The sequence below is a fragment of the Chiloscyllium plagiosum genome, unplaced genomic scaffold (assembly GCF_037043375.1).
Source record: "Chiloscyllium plagiosum isolate Xiang-an unplaced genomic scaffold, Cpla_swu_hap1 HiC_scaffold_9, whole genome shotgun sequence".
NCBI classification, from domain to species: Eukaryota; Metazoa; Chordata; class Chondrichthyes; order Orectolobiformes; family Hemiscylliidae; genus Chiloscyllium; species Chiloscyllium plagiosum.
The window spans coordinates 52,142,466-52,169,977 of NW_028270147.1; the positions used below are offsets into that span (position 1 = coordinate 52,142,466).

At 38.6% G+C, this 27,512-nt stretch overlaps 1 protein-coding gene across 12 annotated transcripts in view; it reads right to left on the bottom strand.

The window, feature by feature from the left end:
- The window catches only part of nfia (nuclear factor I/A), a 732,109-nt gene that overhangs the window by 41,763 nt on the left and 662,834 nt on the right, over nucleotides 1–27,512 (bottom strand). For all 12 annotated transcript variants that reach the window (XM_043699269.2, XM_043699272.2, XM_043699263.2 and 9 more), the window contains 2 exons: nucleotides 22,470–22,635; nucleotides 18,669–18,760 (listed from right to left, as the gene is read on the bottom strand). In XM_043699269.2, coding sequence (XP_043555204.1) covers nucleotides 18,669–18,760; nucleotides 22,470–22,635 — 258 coding nt within the window. The remainder of the gene's footprint in view (nucleotides 1–18,668; nucleotides 18,761–22,469; nucleotides 22,636–27,512) is intronic.

Sequence of the window (27,512 nt, forward strand, 5' to 3'; positions counted from 1 at the left end):
ATTTTTCTTATTTTGCAGACACTTCATCATTTTAAACATACTTCAAACAATAAACTTTGCAGAATATTACAAACAAATCAACTGATTGTTTTCCTTTCTCCCCACAGTGCAACCACCCTACAATGCCATTGTCTAACTTTAAAGATTTAAAATGGTCTTAGAAAATTCCATACCAATTGAGTGATTTTTTTTTCAAACATTACTGTTCATTTAAATGCAGTTAGAAGCCCTGCTTCTTTCAGAGGCAGGTGCTGTAAGTTGCAGAAATGGTTAGCAGATGAAACTTCTCCCATCATGGAACATGCACAGGAACAAAATATTTAATGAGAAGTAAAGAAAAAGCCTCTTAGAGAGTGTTAACTCTGCCATTTCGCTATCTCAAAGAACATTTTATGCTTGAGTAATAGCTTCCTCTCATTATGCCTTTCTATTGCTCATGAAAATACATCAAAGAACACTGCTGGCCTACCTGATCTACCAGAGGGGTTTTCAGGATATTGCAGTGCAATTTCTAAAGAACCCAAGTGTCAGCAGCGAAAGACCCCCGCCGACAGGCCAGTTCAACACTAATATTTCACCAGTCATTACATTGCGGAAATCTCTTGACAAAAGACAGCTCATTTCCTGCTTTCTTTCCCCCGTTTTGCTTGTTTTTTGGAAAAAAAAAAGGGGATTGTAGTCTTGTTGGAAAATAATTACAATAAACGTATTCACAGCATTAGGATTATAAGAAAAATGCCCAGTTCCTGCTAATCGAAAAAGAACAGGAAACATATAACCCTGATAGAAAATACAGGAACGTGATTAATTGTAAATGGCAAGTCATCGGTTTTCATTTTGAGTAAACATGGCTAGCCATAGGTGGGCAATTATTTATAGGAAGGCAATATTCACTTGTTAATTTTTTATCCTTTGTTAAAAATAGTTAACAATACATGGAGAATCATTTAGTCTTCATATCCAGATAAAATATTGGGATATATTAAATGGTCACTTTATTTAAATATGTAGCATCACTGTTGTAGATACAAATATAACTTTTATTTTGGTTAGTGTCACATGAAATAAACTTTGTAGGAACTATTGCAGTTATTTATGAAAGTGTATCTTCAGGAATACAAATGCACAGAGAAATGCCTGAACATTTCTCCATGTTCACAGATTGAGCTTGTTCTAAACCAAAGCTTCTTGTCACATTTTTACGAAGCTGGCCAAAAGCAGTGCTACTTCTATCAGAAATGGAGGGTTTCACAAAAGCCTATCTGACTGCATTTGGGCACGACATTAATTCTTTTGCTGAACAGTAGTGCTTCTTTCTAACCTCCCCCTTAGGAATGTCGCTCTGCAACAAGTTCAAGTTCATGCCACAGGAAGACACTCTTGAGCAGCTTGCAGTGAGAATTAATTTTCACGTGATTCCTCTGAACTTATGCTGTGTAGAGTTGTTTCCAGGACCACTGAAAGGAATTTTCTTCGTTTTTTTTTAGAAAGTATTAACAGACAGGATGAGAGGCTTAGTAGCTAGCTATTAACTCTTCTGTGTCTGCATTTTCTGTTGTTTGCCTTCCAGGAATGGTTGCTTTTTAACTAATACTTAACGAATGAACTTCTAAATATTTAGTGACTTTATATTATGTAGAATTTTTATTTATTGTACATGAATTATATTTAGATTTTATTGTCACATGTGCTCAAGTAGAAGTACAGTGAAAAATGTACAAAGTTGCCATTCTTTGGCACCAACTTAGGTACAAAAACAGAAATTTAAAAAAAAATCTAAGATACAAAAACCTGAATTAAAAAACAACAAAGCAGAAATATAAAAATAAAGAGTCAAGAAGAAAGGGAGGAGTGTCCAGATCTAAAAGTCTTCTCTCCATAACACAGTCATATCTCCCTAAGGTAAGTAGATACTACTATAAAAATAAATATTTCATCAATGTTCACTCAAGCAATATAATTTTAAGAAATCAGGAAATTAGTATCTTCTGAAACTAACTGTAATATTTGCACCATCATTTAAGTCAACAGTGGAGAACATAAAGCTGAGTGTTCACTGAAGTTGTACTGCACACTGGCCTCGTGAGATTTCTCAAATTTAGGAATGTTGCCAAAGTCTTACCAGACCACAGGGTTGCTCTCTCATTAGACAGAGAGAGAGACAACTGGTGATGGTTTAACTAGAGGGCCACCACATCTCAGGCGAGGGGAAAGGTTGAAAAGAGAGTCCTTAATGGTAACCTCAACCAGCGAGAATTGAATGCATGCACAGCAGCTGTCCAACCAACTGAGCTAAAAATATCTTAGACTTTCGAAAGGCTGTTTTGAAGTTTTACAGATTTTTCATTCCTTTGTGAATTAACATAGTTTTTTAAGTTTCCACATAAATATTAACTACTGTTATGAGAGAAAAAAAACCTAAAAACTGTGTGACTTCACAGTTCCATTAAATGTTCACTAGACTTGCTCAAAATTTCTGAAGGAGGCATGCAGCATGATTCAGCTTGAGGTAGATAGAAAAATGATGGGCAGGATTTCTTGCAAACTTCTGAAACCCACTGCTAGGCTCAAAGTGGGGTCAGAGGTCCTCACTATGCCGCATACAACCACTTCACCTGTGAGTTTAAAAGCAGGAAGTGTTGGTGAAACTCAGCAGGTCTGACACCATCTTTGGAGAGAAAAACAGAGTTAGTGTTTTGAGTTTCAGCATCCATTTCAGTAAATTACCTTGCTCCCATGCGAACATTTCCATTCTTGGACTGCAGCATGGCTCGAATCAAGCTCAATGCAAGCTGGGAAACAACACTCCATTTTCCACTTCGGAACTTCACAGCCTTTAGGATTTGATACTCAACTTCAGGGTATAATCTCTGCACTCTATTTTTCTTACACTCCCTTTTGTTTGTGGCTTGTTTGTCCTGCTGTCAGCAGTATGGATCCATTTTTTCCATTACACAGCCAACATTACACCCTTGTTGCATACCTATCTCTCCTTGATCACCTTTGCCTTTTTCTCTGGTCACCTCACTATCTGTCTACAGCATAAAAACACATACTGGACTCAAAACATTAACTTCATTTCTCTTTCCAGAGATGCTTCTAAACCAGCAAAGTTTCTCCAGCACTTTCTGCATTTATATCTGATTTCCAGCATTTGGAGTTTGTAAACTTAGAACACCCACAAGTTTCCCAACTTAGCCATGCTGTCATCAGAGAGGAGGCCTATTGTCTTATAGGAGACGTTCAAGCTTAAGAACAACAGCGTGATGCCTCAGTAGGCAAGTGAGGAAGAAGACATCCCAAAATGAAGGTGCATTGCCCTTAACCTTTTCCAAACGTAAAGTAACAAAAGGCCTTTGGAGCGCTGGGAGAACCTGTGTCTTCTGCTGAATTCTGGCAAACAGGGAGTCTTACTAAGTTTGCCTAGAACACCAGGAAGCCTCCTCCCAAGATTGTTCTCTGTCCATACAGATATCTCCACGCTGCCTGGAAAATTCCTCCTGACCTTCAACAATTACTGAATACCCCTCCAATTAGATCTGTTAGATTCCCTACAGTATGGAAACAGGCCATTCAGCCCAACAAGTCCACACCGACCCTCCGAAGAGCAACCCACCCAGACCCATTCCCCTACATTTACCCCTGGCTAACGCACCTAACACTACGGGCAACTTAGCATGGCCAATTCACCTAACCTGCACATCTTTGGACTGTGGGAGGAAACTGGAGCACCCGGAGGAAACCCATGCAGACACGGGGAGAATGTGCAAACTCCACAGACAGTCGCCCAAGGCTGGAATTGAACCTGGGATCCTGGTGCTGTGAGGCAGCAGTGCTAACCACTGAGCCACCGTGCCACCCTTATGCTTATTAGGGGCTAAAAATCTATCCTGTATTTAAATTGATGCTCATTTCTAACAGGGTCACTTGTGATTGGCTAAGAGGCTTTGCTGGAAGAGCACTGGGCAGGTAGGCATCAGTATCCAGTCTTACAGCAACATCTGTAAGAACTGCTAATGAAAACTCAATTGTAGCACTTCTTGATATAATACTGCTTCCAGCTTAACTAACAATTGGGGACACAGTTGAAAGCTAGTGGTACAGTATTTAATTTGTCACTCACAAACATTCAATAATTTATATTACAAATTCTGGATGTGATTTGTAATGTAATATATTGTGTCATTGGTAGTCATTTTGTGAAATGAATGTAATTAGATTTACTTTTATGGATAGGATAAGTGTATTCCCCATTCCTTGTACAGCTGTTGACAACCGCAAAAAGATTTGTTTTAAAGAAGTGGTCTAATCCTTAGAGTCTTGTGACTCTCAAATATAGACACGAGACAGATTTTCTCAAACAGTGTTTTTCTTGTTTCTAAACATTTTTTCGAAAACTAAATTTAATTGCAACAGCACTCATGCTCACAAGATACAAAGACAAGATGACTACAGAAGAGTTGTCATGATGTAAATTTTTTTTTAGAGAATTGAAAAAGTGTCTAATTCTCGTCTTTTGAAATTGATGTTGAAAATATTGCACGTTTGACAATTTATTAGTTTATTGAAGAAAATGGAGTTTGGATGTTTCTGATGATGAACTCATTGAGGCTTTCTTCAGGCAACTGTAGGTTTTTGGCTTTGCTCCAGTCAAATTTGTATTCAGCGTTTTAGAGTAGATCTGGCTTGGTTTTGTAAATCTGTAGATAAAAGACTAGCCCTACTTCTCTACTTGTTAATTTAAGTGGACTCAAAGCAGGGTTTATTAGTCTCTTCCCTCTGTGGGCTCCTTGTCACTTAAATTGATTCACATAAGGCTGCTTTAGAGATGTGCACATTCCAACCTTTCAGCAGACATTACTAAATTTCAAGAGGCATCTAGAAAAGAAAAGATGCAGTCTGTATTCAGGAGTCCAGCACCTGTCCCCCTGATAATAGCTGAAGTGAAGCTGGCACTGTGTGAGGTGGTTGCAAGGAGATAGAAAAGATCAGCTATGACTATCACTGCATACACTAATACTAGTTGTTAAATGTGCCCTTCTAATGATTGCGCAGTCTTGCATCTATTCTGGTTTTGATTCATAACCTGACAAGACTGAAACTTTACAGACAATGGCAGATTTCTGTATTTCATACTGACTGGCAGCCAACTTTCTATAGCTAACAATCATTGGCAGGTACCTGTATTTCACACAATTTGTGCCAAATTCCTGTACCTCTAAAGGACCATTCCATGCATCTGTAGCTCATGATCACTGGCAGCACACTCCTGTACTTCATACAGAATGATTCTTGTCCCTCACCATCACTGGCAGATTACTGTATCTTCAGAGGTAGGGAGTAGGGAGTTAGGAAACAAGTTAAAAAAAGGACGTCAAAAGTCGTGATCTCAGGATTGCTACTGGTGACGTGCTAGTCTGAGTAGAAATAGCAATACATATTAAATGAATACATAGCTGGAAAGATGGTGCAAGGTAGAGGATTTCAGATTCCCGGGGTATCGGGACCAGTTCTAGATGAGGTGGCATGAGTACAAATTGGATCGGTTACTCTTAGGCAGGACTGCAACTGATATTGGGAGATGTATTTGCGAGTGCAGTCTGTCAGATTTAAACTAAAATGGCAGGGGTTGGGAACCGATAAAAAGAGATACATGTCAGAGAAATAAGGGCTAAAATAAAAAGCAGAAAAAGAAATAAGAAAGATAATAGGCAGAGAATTCAAGGGCAAGAATTAAGCAGAGCCACAGAATGTTCATAAATGGATATGATATAGCAGGGATTACAATGATGTGGCTGCAGGGTGACCAAGAATGGAACTGAATATCAGAGACTTTCAGTTTTTAAGAAAGCATGATGAAAGGAAAATGAAGTGGGATGGCACTTGGAGTCATAGAGATGTACAGCACGGAAACAGACCCTTCGGTCCAACCTGTCCATGCCGACCAGAAGTCCCAACCCAATCTAGTCCTACCTGTCAGCACCCTGCCCATATCCCTCCAAATCCTTCCTATTCATATACCCATCCAGATGTCTTTTAAATGTTGCAATTGTACCAGCCTCCACCACTTCCTCTGGCAGTTCATTCCATTCATGTACCACCCTCTGCATGAAAAAGTTGCCCCTTACGTCTCTTCTATATCTTTCCCCTCTCACCCTAAACCTATGCCCTCTAATTCTGGACTCTCCCACCCCAGGAAAAAGACTTTGTCTATTTATCCTATCCATGCCCCTCATGATTTTATAAACCTCTATAAGGTCACCCCTTAGCCTCAGACGCTCCAAGGAAAACAGCCCTAACCTTTTCAACTTCTCCCTATAGCTGAAGTCCTCCAACCCTGGCAATATCCTTTTGTGAACCCTTTCAAGTTTCACAACATCCTTCTGATAGGAAGGAGACCAGAACTGCATGCAATATTCCAACAGTGGCCTAACCAATGTCCTGTACAGCCGCAACATGAACTCCCAACTCCTGTGCTCAATTCTCTGACCAATAAAGGAAAGCATACCAAACGCCTTCTTCACTATCCTATCTACCTGCGACTCCACTTTCAAGGAGCTATGGACCTGTACTCCAAGTGTCATTATTCAATAACACTCTCTAGGACCTGACCATTAAGTGTATAGATTTGCTAAGATTTGCTTTCCCAAAATGCAGTACCTTGCACTTATGCAATTGTGAGGAAGAATATTAGTTCTCGTGATGTAGAATCTGTATAGGTTGAGCTTAGAAGCACCAAGGGGTAGAAACTGATAATAGAGGTGCATGCAGACCCTTAAATTGAGATAGAAATATTAGGCAAGGCATGAAAAAAGGAAATTAGAGATACAAATAATAGAGGTATGACTGTAATTGTTGGCCATTTCTACCTGAATATAGTTTGAGCAAATCAAGTCAGTAACAGTACTGTCGAGAAGGAATTTGTGGAGTATGCAAAGGATATTTTATGAATCAATATGTTGAGAAACCAACCAGAGAAAAATTCATTTTTGCCTGGGTATTGTGTAATGAGGAATTGACAATAGAGTGCATACACCCTTAGAGAAGAGTGACCACAATAAAATAAAATTCTTCATTAAGATGGAGAATGTGTAGTTGTTTCAGACACTAGGGCCCTGAATTTGATTAAAGAAAATTACAACGGTCTGAGGTGCAAGCTAGCTATGATAAATTGGAGACTGCTATTTAAAACGATGATGGTAGATAGGCAATGGCAAACCTTTAAAAAGAGCATGGATGAGTAGCAAATGTTGTTCAGCCCAGTCTGGCATAAAAATAAAATGGGAAATGTGGTCAGACCATGGCTAGCAAGGGAAATCAGGAATAGTATTAAATCCAAGGAAGAAGCATATAAAAAACAACAAACCGGAGGACTGGGAACACTTTAGATTCTAGCAAAGGGAGACAGAGAGACTAACTAATTAAGAGGGGGAAGATAAAGTCAGAGAGTAAGCTTGCAGAGGATATACAAACTGATGGTAAAAGCTTTGAGAGGTATGTGAAGAGAAAAAAGCAGTAAAGGCGAATATAGATCCCCTACAGTCACAAACAAGGGAATTTACAATGGGGAACAAAGAGATGACAGACCAATTAAGCACATACTTTAGATCTGTCTTCACAAAGGAAGATACAGATAACATCTGAAAAATATGAGGGAAGGCAGGGTATAATGGGAAGAAATATTAGGAGGGAAATGGTGTTGGGGAAAACTAATGAGATTAAGGACAGATAAATCCCAAGGGGTTGATAAGTTTTATCTGAGAGCATTTAAGGAGGTCTAGAAATAGCAGGTGTTCTCATGATCATCACCTAAATTTGAGAGAATCTAGAACAGTTCCTTTGGATTGGAGGTTAGCTAATGTAGCCCACCATTTAAGAAGGGAGACAGATAGAAAATAGCAAATGGTAGACTTGTTTGCTTGACATCAGTAGTGGTTAAAAAAAAAGCTAGATGCCTTTATAAAAGATGGAATAGCATGGCACCTGGAAGACAGTGACAAGTTCAGACAGCATGGATTGATGAAGCTCAACAAATCAACTGGAAGGTTTTGAGAAAAGTCGAGATGATAAGGGAGTTTGTGTGAGTGGTTTACTTGGATTTTCATAAGGCTTTTGGTAAGGTCCCAAATAGGAGATTAGCATGCAAAGTTAAAATGCATTGGATTGAAGCTATTGGAATGGATAGAGACAGAATGGCAGACTGGAAACAAAGAGTAAGAATAAAGAGTCTTGTTGCAAGTTGCAGGCAGTGACGAGTGGGGTACTGTAGGGATCATTGCTCGACCCCAGGTATTCACAATACATATACAGTAATAACTTAATTGAGGAATCTAAGTGTCATATCTTCAAGTTTGCAGATGACACAAGCTGGATGAGAGGGTATGCTGTGAGGAGTATGCAGACAAACTTCAGTGTGATTTGGATAAGTTACATAAATGCATGGCAGATGTAGTAATAACATGGATAAATGTGACGTTATCAACTTTGATAGCAAAAACAGGTTGACAGATTATCTGAACAATAACAGATTGGGAAAGGGATGTGCAAAGAGAATTGGGTCTCCTTGTAACTCAGTTCCTGGAAGTAAGCATGCAAATGCACCAAGTGGTGAAGGAGGCAAGTCATATTTTGGTCATCATAGTGAGAAGATTTCAGCACAGGAGCAGGGATGTCCTGATACAACCATAAAGGGCATTGGTAACTTGTGTTGCAGACGTTTCGTCCCCTGTCTAGGTGACATCCACAGTGCTTGGGAGCCTCCTGTGAAGCACTTCTGTAATGTTTCTTCCAGCATTTATAGTGATTTGTATCTGCCACTTCCGGTTGTCAGTTCCAGCTGTCCGCTGCAAGCAACATGCGTTCGACTGGGACAACACTACTATTATAGGACAAGCCAAACAGAGAGCAGCCAGGGAATTCCTAGAGGCATGGCATTCATCCACAGATTCAATCAATAAGCACATCGACCTGGACCCAATATACCGGCCACTGCAGAACAGAATCACAACAACGACCACCCGAGCTACAAATCTTCTCACAAACTTTGAGGGCATTTGTAAGATCGCATCTTCAATAGTGTGTTAGACCAGATAAGGTCTGAGTACAAAGAACTCTACCAGACTAATTCCTGGGTCGGTGGGACTGAAGTACGGGGAGACACTGGATCGATTAGGACCACATTCACTAGAGTTTAGTAGAATGAGGGGGACATGCCATAGGAACCTATAAAATTCTAGCAGGAACAGCGCAGATGCAGGAAAGATGTTCTTAGTGACTGCAGAGTCCAGAACCAGGGGTCACAGACTATGGATAAGAGATACACACTTTAGGACAGAGTTGCAGAGGAATGTCTTCATGCCCAAGGGTGGTGAACTGTGGAATTCTTTGTCACAGGAAAGCTGTTAAAGCCAAAATATCGAAGCCTTCCAAGAAAGATATGTTAGGACAAAAGGGATCAAAGGATAGGGGAAGAAAGTGGGAACAGGGTACTGATGATCAGCCATCATCATACTGAATGGTGGGAGAAAGTGAGGACTGCAGATGCGAGTCGAAGAGTGTGATGCTGGAAAAGCACAACAGACAGGCAGCATCCGAGGAGCAGGACAGTCGACGTTTCAGAGGGCTTATGCCAAAAGGTCGACTCTCCTGCTCCTGGGATGCTGCCTGACTGGCTGTGCTTTTCCATATTGAATGGTGGAGTAATATCGAGGGGTGGATTGGCCTACCTGCATTTTCTTACATTTTCTGTTTCTAAACAATCACTTTCAGGTTTCTGTAGCTCATAGTCACTGGACAAGTTCTTGTACTTCATACTGACCGATAAATTTCTATAGCTCAATCACTGGCAAATTCACAGTGTCCAGCAGTTATGTTAGGATTTGCAGAAATGGTTGATGACAGCTTGGTGGTTTTAGCTGATTAGGAAATGCTGGCTATCAATCACTTTGACCTGTCTTCTGTCAAGTAGCATCATTGGAAGTAGTCAGCATTATAGTTGGCTCAGCATTCATAGATCTTTGCTGTGTCATTTGGTATGTTGTCAAAATCAATCAGCTTCCAGAGCAAGATAAATATATAACTGCAGGCTTAGTCGTATTGCTACCAAGTGGGCACAAAGCATCATTAATGCTTCTCTCCACAGGTCTTGCCCACTTTTAGAAATCCCAGATAGAGGTTGCCAATGAAAAATCCCATTGGTGCTACTGGTAGGAGCAAGAAGAAAATAATTCACAACTGGCTCAAAGATGTCTGAGAATGTAAGTGCCAAGAATGGAAAATTAAGATTAAGCAACCACTGAATTACTTTGAAGAGTGTTTTCTGTTACCTTCAGTATCTAAAATCCACTGTCTTTTAGGAACCCTAAACAAAATGAGCAAGAAAATGATCCATAGTCAGCATTCCGACATCACATCAGGATTGATATGGGAGGTGCCACCCAACTGGTGATGGCTTCTACAGTCACAGGAACCTCATGCTAGAAAACAGCGCATCTGTAAACATTGTAGAATTTAAAATGGGCAATTTTTGCTTCTGGCTGCCTATTTTACACCATTGGGTGACCAGGAACTGGAAAACTTAAACTAGCCTTTAAATCAGAACACAAAGATGGTGCAACACAAAATTTTAGTTGCTCAAAACATGTTGGCATAGTAACGTGTCTTGCATGGTGACGCAAAATGAACAGTGAATGGAATTAAATAAAGGCCAATCTAATATTATCTGTTTCACCCCTGTGGAGTTATGGCCAAAACCTTTGCATTCTTTGAGTTTATTGCCTAGAATGTAACTGGTGTTTGATTACACACACATCACTGATGTAGTTAAAAATCACACAACACTAGGTTATTTTTTAACTTAGTCCACCCCAGTCCAACACTGGCACCTCATCATCATCACTGATGTAGCACACTAAAAGAAAATATGTGAAACTTCATGTAGTATTATAAGTAATATATTATCGTAATTATTGTGAAAGATAACTTAATGTGATCCACAAATGTGTCACTTTTTGCTATTTTTTACTCTGTTTAAGCATTTGGGCTTTATAAGCTAACCATGAGTAATCTGGTGGAATTAAAATAAAATAAACCCATGGCTAAGCTAACCCTTATGCACAGAATTAAAAATATTAAAGAACCATTTTCTTGCATTTCTTGTGGGTGGCACAATAGTTAGCACTGCTGCCTCACAGCGCCAGAGACCCGGGTTCAGTTCCCGCCTCAGGCGACTGACTGTGTGGAGTTTGCACGTTCTCCCCGTGTCTGCGTGGGTTTCCTCCGGGTGCTCCGGTTTCCTCCCACAGTCTAAAAACGTGCAGGATAGGTGAATTGGCCATGCTAAATTGCCCGTAGTGTTAGGTAAGGGGCAAATGTATGGGTGGGTTGCGCTTCGGCAGGTCAGTGTGGACTTGTTGGGCCGAAGGGCCTGTTTCCACACTGTAAAGTAATCTAGTAATCTAATAAAATAGAAGCAGTCCATTAAAACCTGCCTGCAGGTCATTGGTGCCATTAAGGATAGATTTCAAATCAAAACACCTCAGAAAGAAAATCTGCCCGTGTTGTCTAGCCATACTGATTTACTGCATGAACTAGGAATCTATTCTATTGATAGGGCTGAATGTTTTAATGATATTTGTGCAAAAATGTGAACTGAGTGCAGTCTGAGGAAAACTGCAGAGGGGGAGAAAATGCTGCAAGTTGGTCAATGTCTTCATCATCTACAAAAAATACTGCATTTCTGTGAAACCAACAATTATGCAGAGCTCTGAGTTGAGGTTAATTAATAATGCACAACCACCTGATTAACTGAAGTGCTCTTTCCTGTATAAACATTTAAAGATGCATAAGGTAGAAAAAGTAGATGTCATATTTTATTTTTGATGCAGTGCACTCTCGCCTTCCATTTCTTTCCTTCAACAATTACTTACTATGCTGACAAAGTCAATAAATTGATCTTCCTTCTGATGTGCTATACAGCAAGCTAATCCAATACTGTGCTATCTGCAGCAAAAATAATCAGGGAAAATGGATAGAAGAGACAGCAGTAATATATGTACATCTTTACACTCCTCTGGCACCAATCTATTGATAGTCAAATGTCTTAAAAAGCAAATCAGATATTCCAACAATTATCTAAACCCCAAATGCTCATAAAGCATTTTGTTCCAGTGATACTAAATACATAGTTAGCTAGTTTATAACAGAATTGTTTCCAATGGAAATAAATCCATTTTGTTAATTCACGGTGCTGTAGATTGTGTTCTATTTACACTGCAGGATCAGTTGTGGATCACCAGCAGCAACATGTAGCCAATTATGTTACTCGTGAAAGGTTATAGTTACTGTATTGTTGAATTATTGTGATCCATACATTCTAAACATACCAACAATGTAAGGATTGCCAAACAGCAACTAGAAAGAGTATTTGCAGAGGAATTGGATTGCACTTTTGACCTAATAAATAAAGTTAAAATAAACAATAATCTGTTGTCTTCTACTTTCCTGATAATTACATGACACAACAATAATGACGTTACTAACTAATGTGGCAAACAATCTCCATCAGATAATGTACATAAAATCTGGAAAAGAAATAAGTTGGAGGTTTTGCATACCATTGGTCCAAAGCTACCTATTGCACCTCTTCAGACTGAGGTTACTGAGGGCACCAGTTCACCTGATTTATATTACATAAGCAACAGCTGTGTATTGGCTTACGAATAGTCTAAATGTCATGCATCATGTTATGTGCTTTATTTATATCATGTCTTTTGGATGCAATGGAGGGTGAATTGGTCTTCAGCAGCAATACAATATCAATGACAAGGAACTGAAATCCTGCTTTTATCATGCCTGATTTCCTTTTATGTCAGAGACCAATTTCACCCCTCATATCTTTGATGGTTGACAAACTTTACTGAGAAATGACAAAATGGGATTTGCATGGTCTAATCATATCAAATGCATCTAAAACAGTACTTTAAAAACAATATTCTATTGATGGAAGAAGGGTGGGATCAGTCACTGTTGACTCAATTTTAACTGATCATTTCCTTATTGACTGGTCAGGTTCAATAACTGACATTTGGTGGGTAATCCACGTTCAGAATTTTCCATCAACACATGGTATAAGTGGACCATTCCAGTTATACTGATGCTTTTGAGATAATTAAATCAAATTAAATTGCCTGCAGCAAAATAGATTGGCTAGAAAAAAATATTGATGGGAAAAGGAAGTTTGTTGGAAAAGAAAGAGGAAGTGTAACGTATATCCCATCACCTGATTGGATTGAATCAGCTTCTGAATCAGTACTTGTACAAAATTAACCTCTGAAGGTGGGCTTGTTTATTATGGCACTAACTCTGGATGCGTACATAAATCAGCATGAACAAACTACATTCCAGAGGTCCAACCTTCAGTCCAATCTGACTTCTGAAATGCAGCATCATCTATTCGTAAAATACAATGAATGTCTATAGCATTTGCATATAAAGTAAGACTCTTAGTAAAATAGAAAGAATTATTTCCTTCCCCTTATTGGCTGTTAAGAATGTTTACACATATTCAATTGCCTTTAAATTACAGATTCTCAACAATCTCTTTGTTAATTTAGGTCAACTGTAACTCATACGATCAACAATCTTTGTGCACGACCTTCTGTAAATTGTTGTCAATCATTTTGAGATAAATGAAAGTCCAGCAATTAAAGTTGGTTTAAAATATTTCTAAGCATTTAAACACAAGGGAGATGCCCTTTAATATCAATGAAGGTCCAGATAAGATTTAAGGAGTGAAAATAATGTTCTAACTGTCCAGCAAAACATTCCATAGCGTGAGACTGCTGTTTGCAGTTTCTTGTTTAGGCAGCAGTAACTGCAGATTAACAGCTTAAAGAGCGACGGCTGCTCCCCAAGTTACTTGGAATTTATTAGGTTTTTTAAAAGAACATGCAGTCAATGTGAAATGAAGCTTTTGTGACAGGGTCTCTATTATTGGATATTTTAAAAAGGATTTGATTCAGAACACAGGTTACTCAATCCTTCAGATACACATTTTTTTAGCTTTCATTATTCTATCATTCAGTCAGCAGTGTACTTTCTGTGACCCATCTTTTCTCAATCCAAGAGAATTCAATGACATGCTGTTTCACCTGTATAGTCTGAACAGCTGTAAACTAGAGCTGTTAATAAACACAGAGACAGCACCAAATTTATTATACTACTGATGAGTCATTACAAAATCGTGTAAAGCCATTGCATTTAGAAATATTACATTCTCATGTATTACGGTGTATATCACCACTTTGCAATGTTATTAAAGTGATTTGTTAGTCTTAGGAAAAATCTATTGTTTTGCTTTAATGAATTATTTACTGAAAATAACATTGTTGGAGCTTTTTATCTTGCATTCTTTAGGAATATTATCAAGACTACTAATGTAACATTTATACCGTATGAAGAGAGTGCGCTCATTGGCAACTGGACAATGACTGATAGAGGTAGTGTTATAGAGAATGTACCAATTAATGATGACTTGACAATTCAGTCAGACTTTGTTTAAATTTTAAACAAAGCAGGTAACCTCTGACTGGTCAAAACATTGTCCTGAGAAATGAACCAGAAATGTGTTATTTAATTTGTGGAGTTAAACAGATGTAGTCTGACAAAATGTTACGTATGCCTGCAAAAAGGGCATGCAAAATGCTTCCAGTAAATGTAAATACAAGTGCTCGATACTGCAAGCACAAAAGCCCTAACTTGGCAGCATATTCTTAACATACTCAAAGTTACCCAGCAAATTTCAGTTGTCGAATTATGAAATCTGGATGTTGGATGTTGTACTGCCAGCTTTGCAAGCAAGGGCTGGTTGGGTACAATGAATACCATGCTTTTGGTGAAAAGCCAAAGGGAAGCACTATTTTATTTGATCCGTCAGAATTTGTGATGTGCTACTTAGGTACCTGCCATCATACTGGCACTGAAATTTACAATCCCCTGGAAGAGTTAGGTACCTTAAAGTTTGAGCAATGGGTGAAGGAAGCCGTTTCACATTACTACTAAGCAGTCGAAACACAAGTAATACTTGTCACTAACAGGATGCTGCCATTAGGCCAGAATGATATCTGAATGTGTAATGTGGTAATATGAATGTCAGTCCTGATATGATGCCAGATATGTAGGTCATACTTCCCAAAGACTTGCAAATATCAAACATCGTGCTCCTTCTGTTGTCCACAGTAAGTAATGTACTAATTCTAACCAACCTGACTGGGTGGCACGGTGGCAAAGTGGTTAGCACTGCTGCCTCACAGCGCCAGAGACCCAGGTTCAGTTCCCGCCTCAGGCTACTCTCTGTGTGGAGTATGCACATTCTCCCCGTGTCTGTGTGGGTTTCCTCTGAATGTTCCGGTTCCCTCCCACAATCCAAAAATATGCAGGTTGGGTAAATTAGCCATGCTAAACTGCCCGTAGTGTTAGGTGAAGAGGGTAAATGTAGGGGAATGGGTCTGGGCCTGGGTGGGTTGTGCTTCGGCGGATCAGTGTGGACTTGTTGGGCCGAAGGGCCTGTTTCCACACTAAGTAATCTAATCTAATCTACTTTCAAAACCTGCAACGTGTCTAGCATTGTTGTGATTCTTCAAATGGACATTTACTGGATCATTGAGTGTTTGAAGCACATCAAACTCAACCAGTGCTGACCTGTTTGTTCCAATATTTAAACAAACTTGGAAGCTAACTGTCAATCATCAACTGGTGCATTCTCATTGGCAACACATTCACCAGAGACACTGGTCAACCAATCAGCACTCTCCTCTCATGGCAATATGTAAAGCTTTGACAAATATGTCTTTCTTCAGCAATGCTTAAATTGACTACTACCAAATGACAAGAATTACCCCCAAGTTCACAGATCTCAATGAGACTTATTTCATCTGCCACACCTTTGTCAATAAATGCTTACAAACATATTAGCATTTGTAAACTGAAGCAAAGACAATATTTTAACATGAGCATTCTATAATAAGTCAGATTGAATAGAAAACAAAATGAAGTATTGGAAGAACACAAATGTAAAAAATGTGTTTTGCGTGTTCTGTTCTCCCCTATAGTTTAAGTACATCCATTCAGCTGTCACACACTATTTCCCAGCTAAAGATGTACAAAGGCCATCTAAGATCTAATCTCTCCCAAATCCTTTATGATGATCATCTCCTCCCTCCTGCAGATCTCTCAAAATCACAAATTTACGACTGACATAATCTATCTCCTCCTCCCATTCTATCACAAAGTGTTGGTGCATCAATACTGCTACCTTCACAGACATAAAACTTGCAATCTTTAGGATTGAGAATTGTTTGAATAAATATTTGTTTTAAAGATTAAAAATGTGAGCATAAGAAAGCCAGATTTAAGTCAGAAACAATCAAGGCTACCTGCATGAGGTATCGCAGAATACAGAGAGAAGTAGCCATTTGGATACAGAACTGACTCAAAGGTAGAAGACAGAGGGTAATAGTGAAGGGTTTTTTTTCAGACTGGAGGCCTTTGACCAGTGGAGTGCCACAAGGATCAGTGCTGGGTCCTCTACTTTTTGTCATTTACATAAATGATTTGGATGCGAGCATAAGAGGTACAGTTAGTAGGTTTGCAGATGACACCAAAATTGGAGATGTAGTGGACAGCGAAGAGGGTTACCTCGGATTACAACAGGATCTTGACCAAATGGGCCAATGGGCTGAGAAGAGGCAGATGGAGTTTAATTTAGATAAATGCGAGGTGCTGCATTTTGGGAAAGCAAATATTAACAGGACTTATACACTTAATGGTGAGGTCCTAGGGAGTGTTGCTGAACAAAGAGACCTTGGAGTGCAGGTTCATAGCTCCTTGAAAGCGAAGTCGCAGGTAGATAGGATAGTGAAGAAGGCGTTTGGTATGTTTTCCTTTATTGGTCAGTGTATTGAGTACAGGAGTTGGGAGGTCATGTTGCGGCTGTACAGGACACTGGCTAGGCCACTGTTGGAATATTACATGCAATTCTGGTCACCTTCCTATCGGAAAGATGTTGTGAAACTTGAAAGGGTTCAGAAAAGATTTACAAGGATGTTGCCAGGGTTGGAGGATTTGAGCTATAGGGGGAGGCTGAACAGGCTGGGGCTGTTTTCCCTGGAGCGTCAGAGGCTGAGGGGTGACTTTATAGAAGTTTACAAAATTATGAGGGGCATGGATAGGGTAAATAGGCAAAGTCTTTTCCCTGGGGTCAGGGAGTCCAGAACTAGAGGGCATAGGTTTAGAGTGAGAGGGGAAAGATATAAAAGAGACCTAAGGGGCAATGTTTTCACACAGAGGGGGGTACGTGTATGGAATGAGCTGCCAGAGGATGTGGTGGAGGCTGGTACCATTGGGTTGGGATATCTGGTCGGCAAGGACGGGTTGGACCGAAGGGTCTGTTTCCATGCTGTAGATCTCTGACTCTATTTTAAAATAATGAAAAAGATTCAACTTTCCATTCATAATGTCATTTGTCAACCACAGATCTTGCAATTGCTAAAGCACTCTAGTCTACAACTGGTGATATTAAAACTTTGCATAACTATTGCATCATCAATCACTGGATTTGAGCAGAATCAGTTTAGGATGGATACAGGGTGGAAGTCTAAAAAATTCTGAACTTCAGTGGATTTGAATTTTGCAGACAGAACACATGTTACATTTTAGCACCAGCATTTTAGATTAAATTCCTGATTCTTGTTGATTTTTTTTTTAAACTGAGTAGTCCTTACAGCTAGAAATTATGCTCTTTCTTTGAGTCAGAAAAATTGCACAACTGTCCTTATAAGACATTTAGAGACTTTACTATGTAAGTAAGATGAGATTGGACTCAGACTTGGACATGGTACCATTTTATAGTCTTTCACAGCAACTCATTACACACTGGTAATATCAAAAGCATCCCTCTCTCATTGTTACATTCAAATGTGTCAAAAATGTGTCAAATAAAACAGATGTTACTTTTCTCAAGGTAGGCATGATGTGTTATGAACTTTAATTCTACTTTATGGATGATCGTGTTAATTTATAGCTTTTTCTGCACACAACTGAAAAAACATTAAGTACATCAATAATGTCGAAGTTTCAAAATCTATACAGCAAGTTAGTTTCAAACCATTAAGTTAATACAGATCTTTCAAAAATGCAGAATAAAATCCTACTATATGCAAGACTTATAAAACAGCTGAAACCAGCAGCTTTCTACATTATAAAATAGAATTTACACAACACTTTGTCTTTTCCAGAGAAAACCTAAATAGTAATTGTAGAAAGAAATGTGAATGTAAACCTAGCAAGCTAATGTACTTTATTGGTTTTCTGAGGATAAGCAGGAAGACAACATCTTTTCATTTTGAAAAGTTTGCATTTCAAACAGTGTCAAATGTCAGATAGCCTAAAAGGACACATGGATTTTACTTTCAACTTGTAAGCAGACTTCCGGTACGTTCCAATAAAAAGGCATTTTCCTCTTACAAGTGGAGCATAAAGACATTTCTGACAGATCCCCAAAGGCTATAACAATATGCTGTCTGATAGCAGCAAATGAATGATGTTCACTGCACAGAAATACACGACCACAAAAAGCTACACTGAATACAGAAAGGTTCAAAGCTGCCCACCTGTGGCTGTTGAGGGATATTTACAAAGCTGGGATCCCGTGGTCCAACACTCACGAATCGGTTTGCAGGGGAGGTGCTGGGTGTCGAATAGGCTGTGAAGGGAAGGGATACATGCGTTCAGGAAGCAGCAGTGGGTCGCACACGAACAGCAAACATCTTAAGCCTGACTGAAAGACTGCAGTGTTTACAGACACAGTCACTCAAACTTATTCCTGGTACTCAGTTTTTAATCACCTGATAATGGACTTGAAACTTTAAAAGCTATAGCTTCAAAAGATCACATATATGGGCAAGACAATTTTCTTATTTTGTAGGGCAATAACCACAGTACTACAAGAATCCTCCTTAACTAAATTTCTTTCAAGATATATCAACATGGAAGCATAAATGTAAAAGGTCACAGAACGTATCATTTACTGTGATGTAAGAATCTGAGAAATAATTAAACAACATGAATAAGTGAGCTAAAACATAGACAAGAGAATTCAAATGGAAATATCACCTCAGGTGCATAGTAGAAGCAATGTTTCATTATAGAAAATAGTTTAAAAAAAAGCTTTAAAGCAAAATAACTATCATTAAACTGGAACAGATAGCAATGAAGAAAACTTGTCTCCAGCTCTCAGTTGAAACTATTCTTGTGCTACCTCTTTCAATGTTTTACATTAATAATGGAAGCTAAATTAAAGGAAATAAGAGCCAAAAAAATGGTCTTACGGGAGACTAATACTGTCCTAAGTTGGTTGAGATATTTAAAGAAGCTCAACTGGTTGTTGATAGCAGAAAGCACAAATATTGGGGTAAAAAATGCCCTTATGACTATGTGTAGCAACATCAAAATAAATTGGTAAAAATTTCTTCTCGGGTATTTCTCATAAAACTAAAAGTATGCAGTAAAAGAATGTGAGAATTCTTTCTAAATATTACTACGTTGCTACAGGTAACAGTCAGAAGTATTCCTCTCTCAAATTCTTCCTCCAAAGAGTTGCCAATTTTAAGTGGTGTAATATTCCTACAGTTAGCTGAGTTGGCTCCAGAGCTGATTTGTGATGCAGAATGATGCCAACAAATGTAGGTTCTATTCCCACACTGGCTGAGGTTACCCTCAGGTTAAATCACCACTAGCCTTCTCTCTCTAATGAAAGAACAGTCCCAAGATCTGCAAAACTATCATTACTATCTTGTAATGTTTTAAAACATAGGACAAATGTGTTTAGAAGAATGAGGGGGAAATCTCATAACTAGACAACGTAAATACAGTAAGGATGTTCCCCATGACTGGGGAATCCAGAATCAGGGGTCACAGTCTAAGGAGATGGGAGGCCATTTAGGACTGAAATGAGCAGTTTGATGAGTCTGCGGAACAATCTGCCTGCGAAAGCGATTGAGGTCAAAATATTGAATGCTTTCAATAAGGAGTTAGATATAGTTCTTAAGGCTAAAGGGATCAAAGGGTAGAGAGAGAAAGCTGGTAAGGTTACTGAGTTGGACAATCAGTCATGGACATATTAAATGGCGTAGCAAGCTCAAAAGGCTGAGTGCCTACATCTGCTCCTCTTTAGCTGCATACAAGTGAATTGAGTTGGCAAGGCTTTCCACTTGTAGAATGCAGAACGCTGTCAAGATACAAATAGTTCCTCATTGTATCAGTTACTCCAGGAAAATAAGTTGTGGTGGGGATAAACCACTAGAATAAGGAAACCAACCATTTAATTGCAAAGATAATAAAGTAGTTTTAGCAGGAAAGAAAATAGGCAAAGATAAATCTTTGAAAAAAATAAAGATATGTACCATTCCCAACTGGAGGCAAGTGTAGTTAATCATAGGTAAATCCACAAATGATGAATAAAAAAAATGTATAATGTTGTTTAAGTACATCATTGCCTCAATTATACTGGTGGCAAACTATATTTTCCATTTTCCCTTATGCCTTTAACAACATAACTGTAGCATTTTCTGCTGAGTTCTACAATGTTTCATTACATTTAGTCAGAATTTACTACAGATCATATTATTTTTGTCCAAATATAGTAAAGTTGCTGTGATTCACTAGAGAATAGCAGTTTCCAATCTATGATTACATCAAGCAGGCAGAATTTGCTTGCCTTTATATTTTATCACCATCAGGCTGGTTACAGATAGTATGGTGCTTTAACAAAACTGTCCTAAGGATAAGCCTCAAACAATCGATTGTGTGCTTATGTTTTCTATCCTTTCTTACGATTATGTTATTACCAGGAAAAATCTGAAGATTTGTGCGAATTACTTATCTCAGTCAAACATCACCAGAGACCAAGTTTATCCGGTGTGTGGTGTACTGCTGATTACTGATGTGTTGGCACGGTAATGATTGTGATGTGTCTATGAATCAATACATGAAACAACTGGTGCAATCTAGATACCACAATACTGACTAAAGATGGAGGAGTGAGAAAAAAAATCAAGTTCCCTTATATCTGTGGATGGGAATTTCAACTTGGAGCATGATTGTTTCTCTTGGCCCTAAAATGTCTTTTAAAAACAACCTACAAAAACACATATTTCCTTTAGTGGCTTTTAGTAGTCCCCATAAGAAAAGCAAGGGGCATATCTGGCCATTTGCAAATTTAAATCACAATGTAGCATATAATACCAGATTACATCTCTTGGATAGGGAACACTGCGCTTTTAACATTTTCATCCATTTTTCAATCCCTCCAATACCTTGCCCTTCCCTATCTCTGTGAGCTCCTCCAGCTCCATAGCCCTCCAAGATATCTGCTCTCATCTAATTCTTGCCTCTTGACTAAACCCCCATTTTTTGATGCCCCACCACTAGCTGTATCTTCAGTTTCCTAGGCCTCAAGGTGTGGAATACCCTCCCTGCATCACTCTACTTTGCTTTCCTTTTTTAAAACACTACATTATCCTTTGCTCTTTGACCAAGCTTTTGGTTACCTCATCTAATATTGCATTACACAATTTGGAGTCACAATTGGTTTTACAATGCTTCAATGAAGCACCTTAACATGTTGCATTACTTTAAAAGTGCTACAACAGTGGAAGTCCATTACAATGTGGATGCTGGAATCGAAAAAGTGAAACCAAGTTATAGCTGGAATGCTTAATAAGATTTCTATTTTGATTTCAACTTTTAACTCAGTGATGAGTTAAGTAAAGGTGTTTTCCTCTTTTTGGAATAATGAAAACCCTCCCCATAATAAGTTAATTAATATTTCAGGACTTCCTCGGTACAAGTTATTGTTATTTTTGAGCAATGTTGGGTCTATTTAAAGGCCTACCTAGAAATTGGATAAATTGTCAAAAATGTCTTACTTTTCTCTGCTTGTCTCCCTTTTAATGGGAGAGAAATGGGTCGCTGACAATTAGAAATACTCCAATGCGTACAAAGGCATTTTGCTGATATGCCCTTTGCCACATTAAAGGAACAATTCTGAAAGGCGATACTAAGAAAATGGAGCAATTTTCACATTGTGGATTTTTTTGTAGTTTACGGAGTTAAAAAAAAAGAAATTCAAACAGAAACAAAAGTAAGTACAATGTAAAGCATTTATCTGGAAGCCAGCAAATAGATAACCACAGGAAGAAAACACCTCACATTAGAAGAAAGGAATAAAACTCTGATTTTTTCCATTCAGACATATGACTTTGATGGGCAGCAGGTTTCGAAAGACAAAGGTTTAACCAACTTGTGTCTAAATATGTAGTCATATTAAAAACAAGTGACCTAATGCTTGACTTGAGAAGGCTGGCATTACATATTTTGATACAATTACAGGGGTTTTGCTGAAGTAAACTTACTGGGTGAAGTAGGTGATGCTGCTCCTCCATCTGTAGATGTGGTAGTTGGTTTTGTGTCTGGCACTGGCAAAGGCACAGGCCTGGCCATAGGTGGAGGAGGTGGAGGTGGCAACATTGGAGTGGGAAGGAATGGATTATGGACTTTGCCCTGGCTGCTTCCATTGGGCTGTGGAACAGAGTAAAAATAATAAGTCAAGACCACAGCTGGAAGAAAAGGCTTTGTAAACAAAGATTACAGCTAATGGAGGCATCAGGATAAAAGAATTGTGATACTGTAGGACGTTAAAACAACAGAATTTCTCTTTCTCAAACTATCCACATTATTAATTAATTTTGTTAAAACCTCCAAATGCTGTATAAGCCTGGTCAAGCCAGGGACCCAAAATTATATTTGACAGTGTGATATTAATAACAGACTTTCTACATTACACATCTCTATTTTCATCTCAAAGCTGTGCCACTCTTATTATATTCTGTAGTAGATACTGAAAAGAAATGGGCAAACAACATATGACTAAGTCTTCAGCTCTCCCCACTGGTATTTTAGATAATAACTTAAGCAGCAGACAGTCTTGCACTCAAACATGGAGGACAAATGTGTTTTTAATCACTTCTGGTGAAATGAAATTGAAATTGTGGAAGAGCATAAAATTCACAAGTCCTAAACATTACTTCATCAGTGGCAGCAGAGGTAGTAAAATACAAACATATTAATTACCTTTTTAGATCATGGAAGCAGTATTAAATAACATTAAATAGCTTTTTATAATAGATACCATATTAAATCTGACTTGATTATGCAATGCATGATTTCAATTTGTTTCAAAGTACTAATGTGTACAAGGCCTTAGTGATGCTAGTCAATGTTATGTGTGCCATAGCTCATGTGGCTCATTGTAGTCTTTCAGTCCTGTGTCAGCCTTTTTATTTGCCTGTAACTTAATTCAATTTTCAAACCACCCACCACCATACTTTTTTTTCCTTCTTCCTTGAAGTCTTCCCAACATAATGTCTCTTACAATTTTCTTCCTAAGATGTGCCCTAGTCAGACTCTTGTATCAAACTTCGTTCTTTACTCATCCTTGTAAAGTCCACTTTTATTTTTTGAATTGTGAAAAGTGAAAAGACATTGTTTTAAACAAAAGAAACTGAAAAATGATGCTGTCATTTTAAAAATAAATTACTGGAACTCATTGTGAGTTGTATTACGATATTGCCTTAGTCAAGCATTGGGGGAGAATGCTCAACATTTCAACTCCATGTGCACTTGTTTTGGGCAGTTTTGCCCAGAGCCAGTGACTGGAAGTTATGGGCTCTGGAGGGTTCAGCAGAGTAACAACTACCTGACTGGTTTTGGGTCAGTGTCTGCAGCCTTGTATATAGGCAATATAGCAGGAATATTGAGCCTGCAAAGAACAGGCATCTCGCTCACCATTTTGTCTGTAAAAATGTATCTGCAAATTGTTTACTGCATGGAAAAGAGGGGAAACAAAGTTTGAGACACTGAAAAGGGTAAATTCTCAACCAGTGAATGAAAGACAGCACTGGTGTTCAAACAACCTCACCTCATTTACAAAGAATTGAAGGAAGTGGAAGAAACCAAAAAAACAACTTAGCAACTTCTGTGGTCCGGATTGGTGTTTCTCTTCCTTTCTCCCCCTCTTTTTACATCGCACCCCTCCCACCACAGTATCCATGTTTTGTCATTTTCTGCTTTTGTTTGCATGTATCAGGGAATTTTAAAATGGGGTAGTGTTTAAATCCTAGAGTTACAAGTTAATTCATGTTTCTTCCTTGCCATTGATTATAAACAAATAAAAGCAAAATACTGCAGGTACTGGAAATCTGAAGTAAGTACTGAAAATGCTGGAGAAACGCAGAAAATACAGCAGTATCAGTGGAGAGAAAGATTTAACCTTTTGAGTTTAATATAACTCTTTTTCAGAACAGATTATAAACAGCTCGATTGCAATAAAGTTATTTTCTTGTTAATGAACAAAATCGGTGTGCATACTCATTTAGCCTAAATAAGACAGTTAGGTAAGATTGGGCAGTTTGGCTTTTAAGGAAATTTTCTATTTGTGACAAGTCCAGGAAGAAGGGCTTCCTGAAGAAGGGCTTATGCCCGAAACGTCGATTCTCCTGTTCCTTGGATGCTGCCAGACCTGCTGCGCTTTTCCAGCTACACATTTTCAGCTCTGATCTCCAGCATCTGCAGTCCTCACTTTCTCCACAAGTTCAGGAATAGCCAAGTTCAATTTTCCATCAATTTTCCATGCATCACTCATATTTATGAAAAGTCACTAGACTTGTCTGAAATTTTGCAACAAAGACAATGAAATATTGGATGTGGAATTATAGCAAGTGAAAACCATTAAAACAATAAACACCAGGTTTTGGACCACAGTAGTAAGTTCACATGAAAAGCTGAAAAAGCCTTCCTAAAGGTGCAGCAGCTATACCTGTTGAATTAAAAAGAGATCACAATGGCCAAATTGATTGAATTGGCAAGCCCATCAGAAGTGGAATTGTATGCCAGGGTTAAAAACATAAAAAGGTACAAATAATTTCGTCTTTATAGAGATACACATCACCAAGTACGCCAAGTATCTGTTCACATTGAGTTACAGTTAAATAGTTTGAACATAAAAGAGAATTGAAGCAGTGCAGAGACAAAAGGAACTAGCGTTTAAAAGACCTTCAATATCAGAGAGAAAAGACAGACAAAGAGGGCTTAGGAAACTAGAGTTTCTAAAGAAGAGAGAGAGATGAAACTTTAAATGATAACATTTGAAAAAAGAACCATCTGATGCTGATGTAAGCTGTGACGATGGAAAATACGAGTCATAATCTAAAGCCCACAGACCCAACCAATATTTGAGGAAAACAATGTATAGGATTCTTGATGCCATTTGAGAAAATTGCAAACCAGATAAAGTTGCCAAATGACAGCTGGATATTGCTGATGCAATGGTAGAGAACAGGCAATTTATGCTTCACCATCAGAGGAAGCTTCTAACATTTATGACATTTTAATGCAGATTACTTTGAATGCACAAGTTAATTTCAGAAGAGTGTAGAGAAAAGTTCCAGAATATAAGGAAACAGCCTGGACAAATCAACCTTGAACTTGAAAGGATTGAGAAAAGTAATTTTGGTATCTGGATATTTGCATATGAAGCTTTAAGGGGGATCATTCTCCTGGAAGATAAGAAACTACGTTGTTAAGCACAGAGTTGCAACTATTCGATAAACAGCAGTAATGGCTTACAGTTGGAGCTGACCCACAAAACTGAACCTTTTATTCTTGTCCCCCCCCCCCCCCCCCCCCGCCACAAGACTCAAGAAGAGTAGCAGATTAGACAGTAAGAGGAAGAAAAGTAGCCAAGATGAAGAAAGGACTGCTGGAATGCCACAATGTCTCCTCTTCAGAGGTGTTTGGATTGCAGTAAAGTGGGACACTTTCCTTCATTCAGAATGCTGCAAGTTGCAAGCGGAGCCCATGGAACTTACTGGGATTCATCAGAGTGAGTCCGAAAAGGTCATTTGGAAGAAACATGGCGCAGATCAAATTGTAACTTTAACTAAAACCAAAACAGCAGAGGCGAACACAGCCATAATTGCAGAAAATATGAGTAAAGCAAATGAGAGATATGAAAGGATTTTGTCACAGAGGAAGATAACCTCTTTTGCTTCAAATGATATTGCTGAAGCCACAACTATATTAAGAGATACCAAGAGCTCCCTAAACTCTTGTGGGAAAAGGATACATTTTCCCTCTATTGTGAATGAAAGCCAAAATGTTAGTAAAAGGCGTAAGTGCAGAGTATATCCCAGTTTAACTGTACAACATATATAATTTGAATGTGACTTGTGTGGTGAATTATTAAGAAACTGCAAATAATTTTGACTCGAGTTCAAAGGAATAATTTAGCTCCAGTAAGCTTATAACTTCCCCTGATAATCACGGAACATCTGAATGAGATTAAAAAAACAGAACAGTTACAGGTGTTTTTTTATCCTCGGTGTGGTGACCAGGGCAATGGCTAAACAAAATCCATCACCAGAGATTAAAGAAAGACCCAAGTACATGTTAGATTAGCTGAAATCTTATTTTAGATGGGAATAATTCAAAAGAAGTATTTGGTATGTCTTCATTGACTGAGGGTCAGGAAGCAGATCCAGAGTTAAGAATGTTAGTACAAACAGCTCACACTGAAGCTGAAACTGAGGGAATTCCAGAGTAATATTGCATTAAAATAAAGTTCTGATGAAGTGGAGACACCCTCGCAGATCTGTGGATCAGGAATGGATGATTATTCATCAGCAAATGAGGCCACCCAAATATGTAAGGAGGTATTATGAGTAATATCTGAAGTATCTATGGTAGGACATGTAGGAGGTTGAAACTTTATTGCTGGAACAGCACAGCAGGTCAGGCAGCATCCAGGGAACAGGAGATTCGACGTTTCGGGCACAGGCCCTTCTTCAGGAAGAAGAAGGGCCTGTGCCCGAAACGTCGAATCTCCTGTTCCCTGGATGCTGCCTGACCTGCTGTGCTGTTCCAGCAATAAAGTTTCAACTTTGATCTACAGCATCTGCAGTCCTCACTTTCTCCTCCTAGGACATGTAGGAATACTGAAAACTCAAACATCAGTAAAGACAGGCATTTTACCTGGCTAAAACTTCAGAAGGACCTAGTGCAATTCTGTAAAACATGTCAAGTATTAGGACTATATCAGCACGTAACCAAAGTGGCACCTTTAATATGCATCTGAGATTTTGAAGTTTTCATAGATTGTTTTGGACCATTACCAAGAATGACATGAGCTATCCTTTCAATTATGGATATGACAACCTAATTTCCAAAAACTATTCCTTTGAGGATAACTACATCTAAAGCAGCAGTAACTTAGATTTTTACCAGTTGTGGACATCCAACTGAGATACAAACTAACCAAGATTGTAACTTATTTAGGACAATCTGGGTATAAAATAGTTGATATCTTCCTCTTATCATCCACAAACACAGGGAGCTTTGAA